This window comes from Biomphalaria glabrata, chromosome 4 (assembly GCF_947242115.1).
Source record: "Biomphalaria glabrata chromosome 4, xgBioGlab47.1, whole genome shotgun sequence".
In the NCBI taxonomy this organism is placed as follows: domain Eukaryota; kingdom Metazoa; phylum Mollusca; class Gastropoda; family Planorbidae; genus Biomphalaria; species Biomphalaria glabrata.
Window position 1 is genome coordinate 35,371,895 of NC_074714.1, and position 14,804 is coordinate 35,386,698.

A 14,804-nucleotide genomic window follows, 5' to 3' on the forward strand; every position below is an offset into this window, starting at 1 on the left:
GTGGACTCAGGACCAGCTATCTTTAGGTCTCCAATGTATGTAGAATTGGGTGGACTCAGGACCAGATGTCTTTAGGTCTCCAATGTATGTAGAATTGGGTGGCATCAGGACCAGATGTCTTTAGGTCTCCAATGTATGTAGAATTGGGTGGACTCAGGACCAGCTATCTTTAGGTCTCCAATGTATGTATAATTGGGTGGACTAAGGACCAGCTGTCTTTAGGTCTCCAATGTATGTATAATTGGGTGGCATCAGGACCAGATGTCTTTAGGTCTCCAATGTATGTATAATTGGGTGGCATCAGGACCAGATGTCTTTAGGTCGCAATGTATGTAGAATTGGGTGGACTCAGGACCAGCTATCTTTAGGTCTCCAATGTATGTAGAATTGGGTGGACTCAGGACCAGATGTCTTTAGGTCTCCAATGTATGTATAATTGGGTGGCATCAGGACCAGATGTCTTTAGGTCTCCAATGTATGTATAATTGGGTGGACTAAGGACCAGCTGTCTTTAGGTCTCCAATGTATGTATAATTGGGTGGCATCAGGACCAGATGTCTTTAGGTCTCCAATGTATGTATAATTGGGTGGCATCAGGACCAGATGTCTTTAGGTCGCAATGTATGTAGAATTGGGTGGACTCAGGACCAGCTATCTTTAGGTCTCCAATGTATGTAGAATTGGGTGGACTCAGGACCAGATGTCTTTAGGTCTCCAATGTATGTAGAATTGGGTGGCATCAGGACCAGATGTCTTTAGGTCTCCAATGTATGTAGAATTGGGAGGACTCAGGACCAGATGTCTTTAGGTCTGAGGGTGGACTCAGGACATGAAAAAAGGTTCAAATTTCAAAAGTCTTGACTGGGATTTGAACTTGAGACCATGCTCTGCCAACTACATTTGCATGTAGCAGATTAGACCTATAATAGGTAGATTAGACCTGTATTTCTTTTCTCATTGGTAAATAGATGTTTAAACTTATACAATAATCTTACAATTGAGCTCACATTTGGGTTATGAGGGGATGGTAGCTCAATGTTTAGTTAGATCTGGTAGTAGGGTGGCTAAAGACAATGTGGTTACAACTTGTGCCTGGTGGCAATTGGTTGCTTTTTGAGTTCATGTATATTTGGAAAATGCTACCTTTTTTTTTGACAATATTTTACACTCTGGTATAATGCATTTAAAATGATATTTTAGTAATATATTTTAACAGTTGTCACTTTTTTGTACAGGTCAAAGAATTATTGGACTGGATCAGTTCATTCTTTATGCATGCTAGAATCAATGATACCAACTGTTTGACCTTTGGCCTTTACAACCGTTGGGGAATGTATGTTCCATATATCAGTTTGATGATTGGTGCCCTTAGCCGCTGTTTAGTAACAAAAATCATAAAAAGTTCAAAGAGCTTGACACCTTATCAGAGTAAGTCCTTGACCTTGGCATCTAGAAATCTATTTTATCGTAAGATTCTTGCAAGATGGCGAGACAAAATCACCCAATTACTGATTGTGCTTTTATATTTTGTGACTATGTAAAATTTTATTTTATTTTATGAGTATTGTTGTATTGTTATGTGAAAAGCTTAATTGTTAAACAAATTTTTATTCAGATTAAATTTTTTTTTTTTTTTTAAATGAGCGAGATTTGTTAAAAAAACAATTTTCAATAAACAATTTCTGCTTTTATTATAAACATCTCAGCTTAGCTTAATATTTTTATTAAAGTGGAAATGTTTTATTGTCAATTAAATTGTGGGTGATATTTAGATACACATTTTTTCTCCAATCTTTTGTCAGAGAATGCAAATCATAAAATTAAACTAATATCCAAATGCACAGTTTCCCATATTACCAAAACAGAAATTACAATTTTAATAATGGCTCACAAATCAGTGAAGAAGTCATCAAAGCTCGGTAAAAATAAAGTTCATTGTTTGTGTGTTTTTTTTTATAGGTTTTTTTTTTCTGAATTTTTACAAGATGTTTTCATTATGACATTTGTTGATGAACTATATAATGAACAGGTTTTTCTTATAAAATTGAATATCACTGTTACTGTTTTGTTTTTGATTCTTGAACAAATATTTTCTATAAGCTAACACATGTAGCTATCTGTTTATGTATCCTTTGTTCTGCTTTCCTCTTATTGCTGAGCAATGTAATGTTAATAAAAGTACACAATTTTTTCAAAAAAAAGATTTTACATGAACCCAATTATCAGTATCTGTATCTGGTCAACATATTTTGTTTATAAAATTCTCATTAACTCTTGGCTTGCAGTCATGGAGTTTATCTGGCAACCATTGGTAGCAGTTATCTCCCCATGGCTCCAGCCTCTCCTTCAAGCAGATGGCACCTTTGCATTGCCTTGGATGGAAGCTGATGATGTGCTAGCTGTCCATTTGATTTCCTCCTTTTACAACACAGTTCTGTACATCTACCAGATGATGAATTGTAAGTTTTATTTTCTTGTTTGGATACCGTCATGGAGTAACTAGTAAGCTGTTAAATAGTTGAATTGTTTTGCAAATATTTAGTCTACAGATTATTTATATTTCTTAAAAGGGAAACTCCAATGGTTTTCACAATTTTTGATGTAATATGTGTTTTGATTTACAGAAAATGAATATATTATCCTTTTTCTTTTATTTTAAATAATAACTTAGTAATTGATGTTTTACTGACGTCATTTTTTTTGCGCATCCAAAACGGTCAGATTTTCACCAGGTTTCTATACGACATCACACAAACCTATTCATTTAATAAATTTACTTACTATTTAACAGAAAACCATACAATAAAATTTACAATCCTTTAAAAGAAATAGATCTAGGATTATGCAGTAAGACCTAGATCTTGTAAGCAAAGAAAAAAATATGAGTAAATAGTAAATCTACATGCTTGACTAACCATGGCAGTGTGTATTTTCTCGCCTGACCACTCAAATTTCAAATAGCTTCTAGTATTAAAAGGGGGAGAACTCTAGAGAATTTTATCCTTTTCAGCACACTGGCAGAATGAGCCACAAATTATAGAATGTGACTTCCTAAAAGTGCAGGAAGAACAATTTTGTTTACAAAAATATTCATTTCTCAAAATTAGTATATCGCTAGATGTTAAATGATTGTCTATGCTCTCAATAAAAAGTATATAAAAATTAAACACCTAACCCAAAAAGTAAGCAGACAGCTGCAGAGTGTATACATAAACAATGTAATATCTATCTAAGGATAGCAATAAAAACCTATGGTCATACATTACGTCTAAGAAAATGGAAACAACAGGCATAGCACCATTAAAAGGAGAAGATAACTTAACACATAATGATAATGAAACCAAAGCTAACATCCTAAATAAATACTTTGCATCAGCATTCTCAGGAGACAAAGACATATCACTTAACTTGAACCAAGTAGACAACATAGGAGATATAGAAGTACAAGAATAGGGAATCCAAAAACTATTAGCCAACATCAAACCGAATAAAGCATCTGGACCTGATGGTATTCCAGCTAGATTACTCAAAGAACTAAGCAATGAGCTAGCACCAGTGTTCAAAATACTTTTTCAGGCATCTCTTAACCAGGGCAGAGTACCAAGGGACTGGAAAGAAGCTATTGTCACCCCCCTATTTAAAAAAGGAGAAAAATCTGACCCAGGAAACTACAGACCAGTATCACTTACCAGCATCACATGTAAAATTCTAGAACGCACAATATGTAGCAACATCATAAACCACTTAGACAAACATAATTTCCTTACTCCATACCAACATGGCTTTAGGAAATATAGATCATGTGAAACACAACTAATAGGACTAATTGATGATTTTTCAAAAGGTTTAGATGATAGTGAGTAAATAGATGCTATCTTGCTAGATTTTTTTCCTAGGCTTTTGACAAAGTTCACCACCATAGTTTGCTTAAAAAACTAAATAATTTTGGCATTGATGGTCCATGGCATCAGTGGATTAAAGATTTTCTAATAGGGAGAGAACAAACGGTAATAGTAATCTCAGGTGTACCTCAAGGAACAGTCTTAGGTCCTCTACTATTTTTAATTTACATAAATGATTTACCAAATTGCATTAGTTCAGGAACAAAAGTCAGATTATTTGCAGACAATTGCATAATATACAGTACAATAAAAACAACACAAGATACAGAAATTTTACAAAGAGAATTAGATGAATTACAGAAATGGGAATCAAATTGGAGCATGTCTTTCCACCCAGAAAAATGTCAGTTATTAAGAATAACAAAAAAAACTTAAACAAATTAATTTCACTTATCTTATTCATGGTAAACCAGTAACATAGACTAAAAATGCAAAATACCTAGGTGTTATAATAAATGAAAAACTGTCATGGAATCCCTATATTGATGAAACTATCAAAAAATCAAACAAAGCATTAGGGTTTATTAAAAGAAATTTCTATAAATCAAACAAGAACATAAAACTAAAATGTTATTTCACCATTAATAGAATATGCATCCTCTGTTTAGAACTCAAGAAAACATTAAGAAACTGGAACAGACACAAAATAGAGCAGTGCGATTCATAACAAACGAATATTCACATTTGACTAGAGTAACACCTTTAGTAAAATCACTAAATTTAGAAAGCCTTCAGGATAGAAGGCTCAAAAGTAAAGTAGCAATTATACATAAAACACTGAACACTGTAATCTTCAAATACAAAAACAAAATTTAATAAAATACTCAGAAAGACACAAAGATAAAGGCACATTCCTCATTACATATGCTAGGACCAATTTGTACAAATGCTCTTTCTTCCCTAGTGCTATTAGAGCATGGAATGGGTTGCCTGAGCTAGCCAGGAAAACCAGTGACTTGGCTGAATTTAGGTCATTTGTTAATATGCATGACTAAATGCATGACGCGTCAGACGTAATCATCTTTTTTTTTTAAGTAACTTCTGTATCATATAAGATACTTACCAAACTGTATTTCTAGTCTTTTAGTAGATAATTAGCATGTCTGCTGTTTGTTGACATTATTAAATTATTACTTTTCCCCCTTTATTTAGCCTATGAAGCAGGAAGTGGCAGTGGAGTCATGTCCCTTCTTGTGATGTACTATATGACAGCCTTGTGTACAAAGACAACCAAATCTCATGTAATTCATCTCCTTGTCACTGAATCAAAGATATTGCCCTGGAAAGAACTACGCCCAGATCTTCAGCTCTTAGAAGCAATGATACGTGTAAATATATTCAGATTTTTGTATGTTGGACCAAGTTTAAATATTTGCTTAATGGAATATGTTTCTATATAACTAATATGCCTTTGAACTTTATAGAAACATTTAAAATGATTTTTTAAAATTTTAACACGTGCTTACAATTTATTATAAAAGAAATAAAAAAAATTTCAATCACTTAAAATTGATAAATTAATGTTTGTTTAAAACCTTTTTAAATTCTATGTTTAAATGCTAGAATGAATATACATTTGTCATTAATTTATTTACAGGTCAAGGAAGTTGCTTCCCCTTGTTGCTTTGCTTTCATTGGCTACATTATACCCCAAGTTCAATGGCAAGAGATTATTGACTACTCCAAATCACAGCTTCACCCAGAAGTTGCATGTCGTATGCAGACAGGTGTGGCCATATTACTCATGCAGTCCTATATAGACACGGAGATGGCAGAGGTTTGTACAATTGATTTTGGTGTTAATGTAACATGCAATGTAATGTCATATAATATAGCTCAGTGGATGACTGACTGGTCATGTAGTGTGCACTCTGGACTGTCGTTCAGTGGTCAAGATGCTCCCAGGTTTGAACCCTGCCTGCTGACGTTTTGCATTGTTCTTTTGGAGGTTTGTGCTAGGATGTAATTATCATCAAATCTGAAGGAATAACAGAAACTTGTCAAACATTTTACAAACATGTCATATAATGTAATGTCATTATTGTACTGTAATACTAGATAATAAAAATTGTATCTAGAAATCTCTGCTAGTCAGTAAAGGATCCTCCATGTCTATTTTAGAATGAGCCCATTAGTGAGCTCCTCTTGGCTGGGGAGAAGTTTGATTGGTCATTGATCAACAGGGAAGGCTTCTCCTGTGTATGTCAATGGTTTCTGCAACTTTGTGATCCCAAGTGTGTGCTAGGGGAATGGTCATCTAGGCCAGCACTTGGACTCAGGTCAGTCGAATTGTTTTCAAATAGTAATCTTTTCCAGCCTAGTTGAGAAATGTTCCTACGAATATCTCTACAATTCTTCTATGATATTTGATGCTCTGGGTGGTTTGTATTCCATGCAGTCATGTGTTTGATCAACTTATGTGCTGTAGAGAGACAAGAAAACACTTGGCATTTACACCAAAGGTTACCAGTTGAAGCTGGAGTTTCTATTAGTTAAAGATTTTTAAGCATGGGGAAAACACAGGTGGTCAATCATTGAACTGGACATGTAATCTGCTTGTAAACTGTTGACTTATAATTATGTCAAGTTGAACTCTCCTGTGTTTCTTAAAGAAACATTAATTTTAAGTACATGTAAAACTGATACTTTTTTTTTTTACAATCTTTGCAGACTGTTAAAACAGATGGCTGGGTTCCATACCAATGTCCAGTGGACTGAGGTGGTGTCAGTGAAGAGAGAGATCTATCTACACTGTGTGTCCCAACAAATTTGTCATGCCACGTACCTGGCTGGAATTAAAATTGATGCTGTTTGCACTGTTCTCATCAATTTGTTATCTGAAATAGAAGCCATAGAAACCTCAGGTTAACACAAATAATAGACATAGCATTCTCCCCCACAAAAAAACTTAGATATGAGAGGGGCACATTAGGTTGTCATGAAATAAAGTGTCAAAGTTATCAACCCTTTGTTTATCTTCAGATCTAGTCTGATAATTACTCTATGGCTAAAAATAGTCCAGGGGAATTAATAATTTAAACTATGTATATAATAGTTTCTATCTAATTTACAATTAATATCTTATATAATCTTCAGTACTTAATAAACATTTTGACTGACTTTTTTCTTTGAAGTTTGACCACCATTGTTAGGTTTAGAGATTGAATGATTTAAAATTTCTGTTTTGATTGATGATGTATTCACAATTTATTTCTGCAGTGCCAACAGTTGGACATCAAGAAGAGGAGTCCAGTAAACTACTGAAAGAAATCTTCAGCCTACTTAACAATAGTAACCCAGAGGGCTCATGGTTGGAGTCTATGCTGTCAGAGTTAACAGGCTGGTTAAAGTCTTCACCACAGAGTATTATGTTAGTTCCTAGCATTAAGGCTGCATCAAGGTCACTGGCCTCCCTGCGACACATGTGCACTGTTCTTGAAGCTGGAGTGGAAGCCTATTTTGATGGATGTACGTAATATTTTCAGGGACAATAGACTAGTGCTAAAACACATGACTAGGAAACCAATATTCTATCCTTTAAGACCTAGTGATCCATAAAGCAGATGATGTAAAGGTCATCTGTTTCTGTGGCCCACTGCTAACGAGGGTGTCATGTGGCCAGCACAACGACCAACCGCCTGTACTATTGTCAGGTATCTATTAGAACTGGATGTATTCAGAGGCACCCCAAAGATCCTGAAATTTAAAATCCCAGCTCATAAGTCATAGCCATGAACTTAGAGGTCTGACACCTGATGCACATACCTTGCCGTGGTGTGACAGCTTGAGTGCCTCAATGACCCTCAGAGCTATACCGGCGGGAGCTCATCACTCCTGGCAGGTACTACCAAGCCGGACAGGTCTGTTAGGAAAGAGGCCAGACAAAAGGTGCATCCCCCTCCCCGGGACACAGGGGTTGTGCGATAGGCTAACAACCTGTCCATGGAAAAAAAAAAGTGTTATAGAAACCAGAACAAAAGCACAAACACTAAACATTGTCAGAGGCGAAAGTAGAGCTCCACAAAGGAGACTTATGAAGCTATGCAGGGAAAGTCGAACGAATCCTGTGAGGCCGACCACTCTACTTAAACCAATGAAAAAGAAACACTTCCTTATTCAGAAGGCAGCATTTAACTTGGGAACATGGAATGTCCGCACTTTACTAGAACCAGGTAGATGTGCACAAACTGCCAAGGAAATGGCCAACTACAAACTACAGATCCTGGGAATGAGTGAAGTTCGATGGAACACATTCGGTGAAACAAGACTGCAATCAGGAGAAACCCTTCTCTTCTCTGGAAAGGAAAAAGAAGATGACTTACATGAAAATGGTGTAGCACTACTACTAAACAAGGAAGCTTTCAAAAGTCTTTTAGAATGGGAACCAGTTTCAGAACGAATAATTAGAGCCAAATTTTTGTCTAAGTTCAAAAATGTTCACATCATTATGTGCTATGCTCCCACCAACCTTGCAAGTGATACTGACAAAAATACATTCTATGACCAACTGCAAAGTATAGTTGACAAAATACCTACAAGAGATGTTTTGATCGTCATGGGAGACTTGAATGCCAAAGTGGGAAGTGACAACAGAGAGAGAGAGAAAAGTATGGGCACCCATGGACTTGGCACCATAAACGAAAATGGAGAAATGTTTGCAGACTTCTGCACATTTAATGAATTAGTGATAGGAGGCAGCATTTTCCCCCACAAAAAATGCCACAAAGTGACATGGGTTTCACCAGACAATAAAACAGAGAATCAAATCGACCACATTACCATACGGCGGAACTGGAGAAGCACATTACTAGATGTACGAAACAGAAGAGGAGCAGATATTGGCTCAGACCACCACCTAGTTGTTGCCAAACTAAAAATGAAGCTGGCCAGCAATAAAACAGAAAGAAACAAAAGGAAAAGATTTGACCTAGACAAGCTCAACAACACACAGATTAAAAAGGAATTCCAACTATCCCTTCAAAATAGATTTGCTGTGCTACAACTAGATGAGGCCAAACAAAGCGTCGATAAATCTTGGCAAAATTTCAAAGAAATTATTACTGAAACAAGCAATGAAGTACTAAGCCTTAACCCTAAGAAGAAAAAACAGTGGATTAGTGACGAGACATGGAAATTAATCGAAGAAAGGAAATGCGCTAAACAGGCAGTTAACCTAGCAAAAACAAGAAACCACAAGCAACAATCAAAACAAGACTACCAAGCAGTTTCACAGAAAGTCACCAAAATGCTTAGGCAAGACAAACGATCATTTTACAATAATCTGGCAGAACAGGCAGAAGAAGCAGCAGGTAAAGGAGATATAAAACAACTATACAAAATCACCAAACTTCTCAGTACCAAAAAGGCTAATTGCAATGTTCCAGTCCGAAACAAATACGGAAAACTACTTTCTTCAATAAATGAACAACTTGAAAGATGGAAAGAATATTTTCAAGAAGTGCTCAATAGACCTAAATCACGAAATCCACCAGATCTAAATGCAGGACCAACACTAGACATAAACATGGAAGAAATAACAAAAGAAGAAATAAGGAATGCACTCAAACAAATGAAGACAGGTAAAGCAGCTGGAATTGACAACATACCACCCGAAGTCCTAAAAGAAGGAGGAAGTGAAATAGTTGACCAAATGCACAAACTATTCAACAAAATTTGGTTAACAGAAACACCTCCGGGTGAGTGGAAAAAGGGCTTGCTAATTAAAATACCAAAGAGTGGAGATCTATCACAATGTGAGAAATGGCGAGGCATCACTTTGCTGTCAGTACCAAGCAAGATTTTTAGCAGAATCCTACTAAACAGAATAAAGGGAGCATGTGATGAACACCTAAGGGAAGAACAGGCCGGATTCAGAAAAGGGAGATCTTGTGCTGACCAAATAGCTACACTCAGGATAATTGTAGAACAATGTGTCGAATGGCAATCTCCTCTCTATGCAACTTTTGTTGACTTTGAAAAAGCTTTTGATAGTGTCGACAGAGAATCTATCTGGACAGTAATGAGACATTATGGGATCCCCAATAAAATAATAACCATAATCAAGAACCTTTATGATGGTTTCACCTGCCAAGTAACCCACTGTGGCAAGCTGTCAGAGGAATTTCCAGTCACAACAGGAGTCAAACAGGGATGTCTTCTTTCACCACTCCTGTTCCTTCTAGTACTGGATTGGGTCACAAAAGAAGCCTACTCTAACGCAGGGAAAGGAATCCAATGGACTCTCACACAAAAGCTGGAAGATCTGGAATTCGCTGATGACATAGCCCTATTATCACACAGACTACAGGATATGCAAGAAAAGGTCACAGCTTTAAGCGAAGTAGGAAAAAGAGTAGGCCTCAAAATAAACCACCAAAAAACTAAAGTACTTAAAGTAAACAATAAACAAAGTGGAGACATAGTATTGGATTCTCAGACAATAGACCAAGTAGAAAATTTTATATACCTTGGGAGTGTAGTCAGTATATCAGGTGGAACAGATGAAGACATTAAACGCCGTATAAATCTAGCACGTCAGACATTTACACAGCTAAAACCAACCTGGAAATCTCCTTACATCTCAAACAAGACTAAACTAAGAATCTTTAATTCTAATGTCAAGGCTGTCCTACTGTATGGTTCTGAAACATGGAGAACAACTGAAGCCACAACAAAAAAATACAGACCTTCATCAACAGATGCCTGAGAAATATCCTAAAAATACACTGGTATGACAAAGTAGAAAACACCAAACTGTGGGAGATGAGTGGACAGAAAAATATAGAAGTGCAGATCTTAGAGAGGAAGTGGAGATGGATTGGTCACACCCTTAGAAAAGATACCAGCAACAGAGCTAGGCAGGCCATAGAGTGGAACCCCCAGGGAACAAGACGCAGAGGAAGACCAAAAAGAACATGGCGACGCAGTGTACTTGAAGAAGCAGAGAAGACCGGGAAGAGCTGGGACACCATCAAAAAGCTAGCAAGAGACCGTGGAGAGTGGCGTGTTTATGTCGAGGCCCTATGTTCCATGAGGAACTCAAAGGAATGATGATGATGATGATGAAAACACATGACTAGGAAACCAATATTCTATCCTTTAAGACCTAGTGATCCATAAAGCAGATGATGTAAAGGTCATCTGTTTCTGTGGCCCACTGCTAACGAGGGTGTCATGTGGCCAGCACAACGACCAACCGCCTGTACTATTGTCAGGTATCTATTAGAACTGGATGTATTCAGAGGCACCCCAAAGATCCTGAAATTTAAAATCCCAGCTCATAAGTCATAGCCATGAACTTAGAGGTCTGACACAACATAGCCATGAACTTAGAGGTCTGACACAACATAGCCATGAACTTAGAGGTCTGATGCAACATAGACATGAACTTAGTGGCTCACACAACATAGCCATGAACTTAGTGGCTCACACAACATAGCCATAAACTTAGTGGCTCACACAACATAGCCATGAACTTAGTGACTCACACAACATATCAATTTAGAGGCTCACACAACATAGCCATGAACTTAGTGGCTCACACAACATAGCAATTTAGAGGCTCACACAATATAGCCATAAACTTAGTGGCTCACACAACATAGCCATGAACTTAGTGGCTCACACAACATAGCCATAAACTTAGAGGTCTGACACAACATAGCCATGTACTTAGAGGTCTGACACAACATAGCCATGAACTTAGAGGTCTGACACAACATAGCCATGAACTTAGAGGTCTGACACAACATAGCCATATACTTAGAGGTCTGACACAACATAGCCTTGAACTTAGAGGTCTGACACAACATAGCCATGAACTTAGTGGCTCACACAACATAGCCATGAACTTAGAGGTCTGACACAACATAGCCATGAACTTAGTGGCTCACACAACATAGCCATGAACTTAGAGGCTCACACAACATAGCCATGAACTTAGAGGTCTGACACAACATAGTCATTTATTTTAAGGACTTCTTTCAAAATATTGATACTTATGAAAATAAAACCAATTAGCACAATTGATCTTTCAGTCTATTTAATTCTTTACAAATCAAAACAGTTTGAACAACTGAAGCATACATTTTAAACAACTATTCTCTCTCTGTCTGCTGAGTCCTTAACTCTCATCATTGTACTCTCATCAGATGACCAGTCCAGTGAAGGCCTTCAAGGTTGGCCCTTTGTCCTAACAGTATACCAGGTGCCAGAACTGAACCAAGCTGGTTATGTACAAGATGCTCTGTCCGTGAATGCTTTCCTGGTTCTGTTTGCCTACCTGCAACACAAACTTCCATTTTGTCAAAAGTTGTCAGATGAACTTGTCATCATGGAAGAGATATTGGATTGGTCCTCAAAGTGCCAGGCACAGTATGCACTTCATTGTTTCTTATTTATTGTCTTGTTTAAAATAGCATCAAAACACTGAATATATATATATATATATATATATATTCAGTGTTTTGTATATGTTTATAAAAGCTAAAAGGAGCTGCCATAGATAAGGGCTTGATGGGAGTCTGTTTGCCTGGTATGGATTCAGGCCTGTCATCTTGATGGTCCTGCTATCATTTCCATCAAACCATTGTCCTGTTCATATTCTTTGTTACCCACACTTATATTCCAAGTGTCATATTTCCATTCATCAACCCAATTCTATAATGTACGACTCAATTTTGGTAACAGTGGATCTATAGACTGCCATAAACAATACTACCTTATAACATCAAAAAAGAGTAATTTTTATGTTAAAGGATTCCGTTTAAAATTCTCCCAAGTATGTTCACATTAACTTATATAGTACTTCTACAGTATTCTATATCTAAAAAAGATAGTTCTTATGTTGTGTGTTGAGGATTGAAACTCACAAAAGTATGGTAGAGTCCATTATTTTTATAAACAGTAATGCAAGGGCAATTATGTTTAAATTATGTTTACAGCACTTACTGTTATTTAAAGTTGCCCATTCGGCAGCCCAAACAGCCCATTTAGGCATAGGCCTACCAGGCATTTGCCCTAATACCAACATAGCCAGTCTGCCCCTGAGCACTTAGTATCAGCTACAATAGTTAATCTAACGGTAAAAAAAAGGGTGTAAGGGGAAATGCTAAATCATGGAAAATGTCCCTAATGGGCTATTACATTACATGTGTCAAAAATGAATGTGGGGTGGGGTGGGGTAGATTATAATGTGGGCTATTCCAGATGCTGTTAAAGAATGAAAAGAATAACTTTAATGACTAAAATAATCATTTGCCAATACATATACGTTATAACTTGTTCTGCTGCATATAGGTAAAATTTAAACTAGTTCTGACTCATTGGATGTATACTTTTAATATCTAGCTGCAAATATTTAGTTTCTGTGTGGTCATAAGTTTTTTTCCTATATTAAATATCCACCTCATCATCAAACTCTGAGTGAGGGATTTAGGATTGACATTGTGAACATGATGAAATGATGAGATGATGTTATTCAACATTTTTTTCAGGGCAAAAGATGAAGCTAAAATAATCCTCTGGTGGCATCTTTTGCTGCGTCTAATTGTACGACAGTTAGAATTCTCTATCTCTCCTATTACTGGAACCATTAATATTGTCAGCAGATTTATTAACTATTTGAACGAAATAGCACAAGAAAGGACAGGTAAAGGTCTGTTGGGTGCTATAGGATTAGGTCAGAGATCAGCACTTTCACAAAGGTCAGTGATAACATTTATTTCATGCTACATTTTTTAGTTTGCTAAATTATCTCAAGTATTGAAGTATTTTCTTATGTGACTACACTAATTAGGCATCTACATATATTATCTTATCTTATATAATACAGACGTTACTTCAAAAAAGAAGATGATTACGTCCTACGCGTCATGCATTTAGTCATGCATATTAACCAATGACTTAAATTCTGCCAAGTCACTGGTTTTCCTGGCTAGCTCAGGCAACCCATTCCATGCTCTAATAGCACTAGGGAAGAAGGAGTATTTGTACAAATTTGTCCTAGCATATGGGATGAGGAATGTGCCTTTATCTTTGTGTCTTTCAGAGTATTTTATTAAATTTTGTTTTTGTATTTGAAGATTATGGTTCAGTGTTTTATGTATGATTGCTACTTTACTTTTGAGCCTTCTGTCCTGAAGGCTTTCTAAATTTAGTGATTTTACTAAAGGTGTTACTCTAGTCAAATGTGAATATTCGTTTGTTATGAATCTCACTGCTCTATTTTGTGTCTGTTCCAGTTTCTTAATGTTTTCTTGAGTTGAGGGGTCCCAAACGGAGGATGCATATTCTATTATTGGCCTAACCAAGGTTAAGTAACATTTTAGTTTTATGTTCTTATTTGATTTATAGAAATTTCTTTTAATAAATCCTAATGCTTTGTTTGATTTTTTTGTAGTTTCATCAATATGTGGATTCCATGATAGTTTTTCATTTATTATAACACCTAGGTATTTTGCGTTTTTAGTCTGTGATACTGGTTTGCCATGAATAAGATAAGTGGAATTAATTTGTTTTAGTTTTTTTGTTACTCTTAACAACTGACATTTTTCTGGGTGGAAAGACATGCTCCAATTTGATTCCCATTTCTGTAATTCATCTAATTCTCTTTGTAAAATATCTGTGTCTTGTGTTGTTTTTATTGTTCTATATATTATGCAATCGTCTGCAAATAATCTGACTTTTGTTCCTGAACTAATGCAATTTGGTAAATCATTTATGTAAATTAAAAATAGTAATTAAAACTAAAAGGATTCATTTTAAAAATTTAATTGTAAAAAAAAAAAGACTATACAATTTTATTAATTTTCCTTTTTTTAATTCTAAGAAGATTGCTATTACCTTAAAATCGATTCTTCACTAGAGCATATTTTCTTAATCTATTCAAAAATTGGCTTTAAC

The 14,804-nt window shown here is 36.0% G+C and overlaps 1 protein-coding gene across 2 annotated transcripts in view; it reads left to right on the plus strand.

The window, feature by feature from the left end:
• LOC106051703 (ectopic P granules protein 5 homolog) overlaps positions 1-14,804 on the plus strand; it is a 47,378-nt gene that overhangs the window by 30,498 nt on the left and 2,076 nt on the right. For both annotated transcript variants that reach the window (XM_056027040.1, XM_056027041.1), the window contains 9 exons: positions 1,236-1,428; positions 2,286-2,459; positions 5,055-5,230; positions 5,500-5,679; positions 6,024-6,181; positions 6,573-6,766; positions 7,122-7,370; positions 12,053-12,275; positions 13,397-13,606. In XM_056027040.1, coding sequence (XP_055883015.1) covers positions 1,236-1,428; positions 2,286-2,459; positions 5,055-5,230; positions 5,500-5,679; positions 6,024-6,181; positions 6,573-6,766; positions 7,122-7,370; positions 12,053-12,275; positions 13,397-13,606 — 1,757 coding nt within the window. The remainder of the gene's footprint in view (positions 1-1,235; positions 1,429-2,285; positions 2,460-5,054; positions 5,231-5,499; positions 5,680-6,023; positions 6,182-6,572; positions 6,767-7,121; positions 7,371-12,052; positions 12,276-13,396; positions 13,607-14,804) is intronic.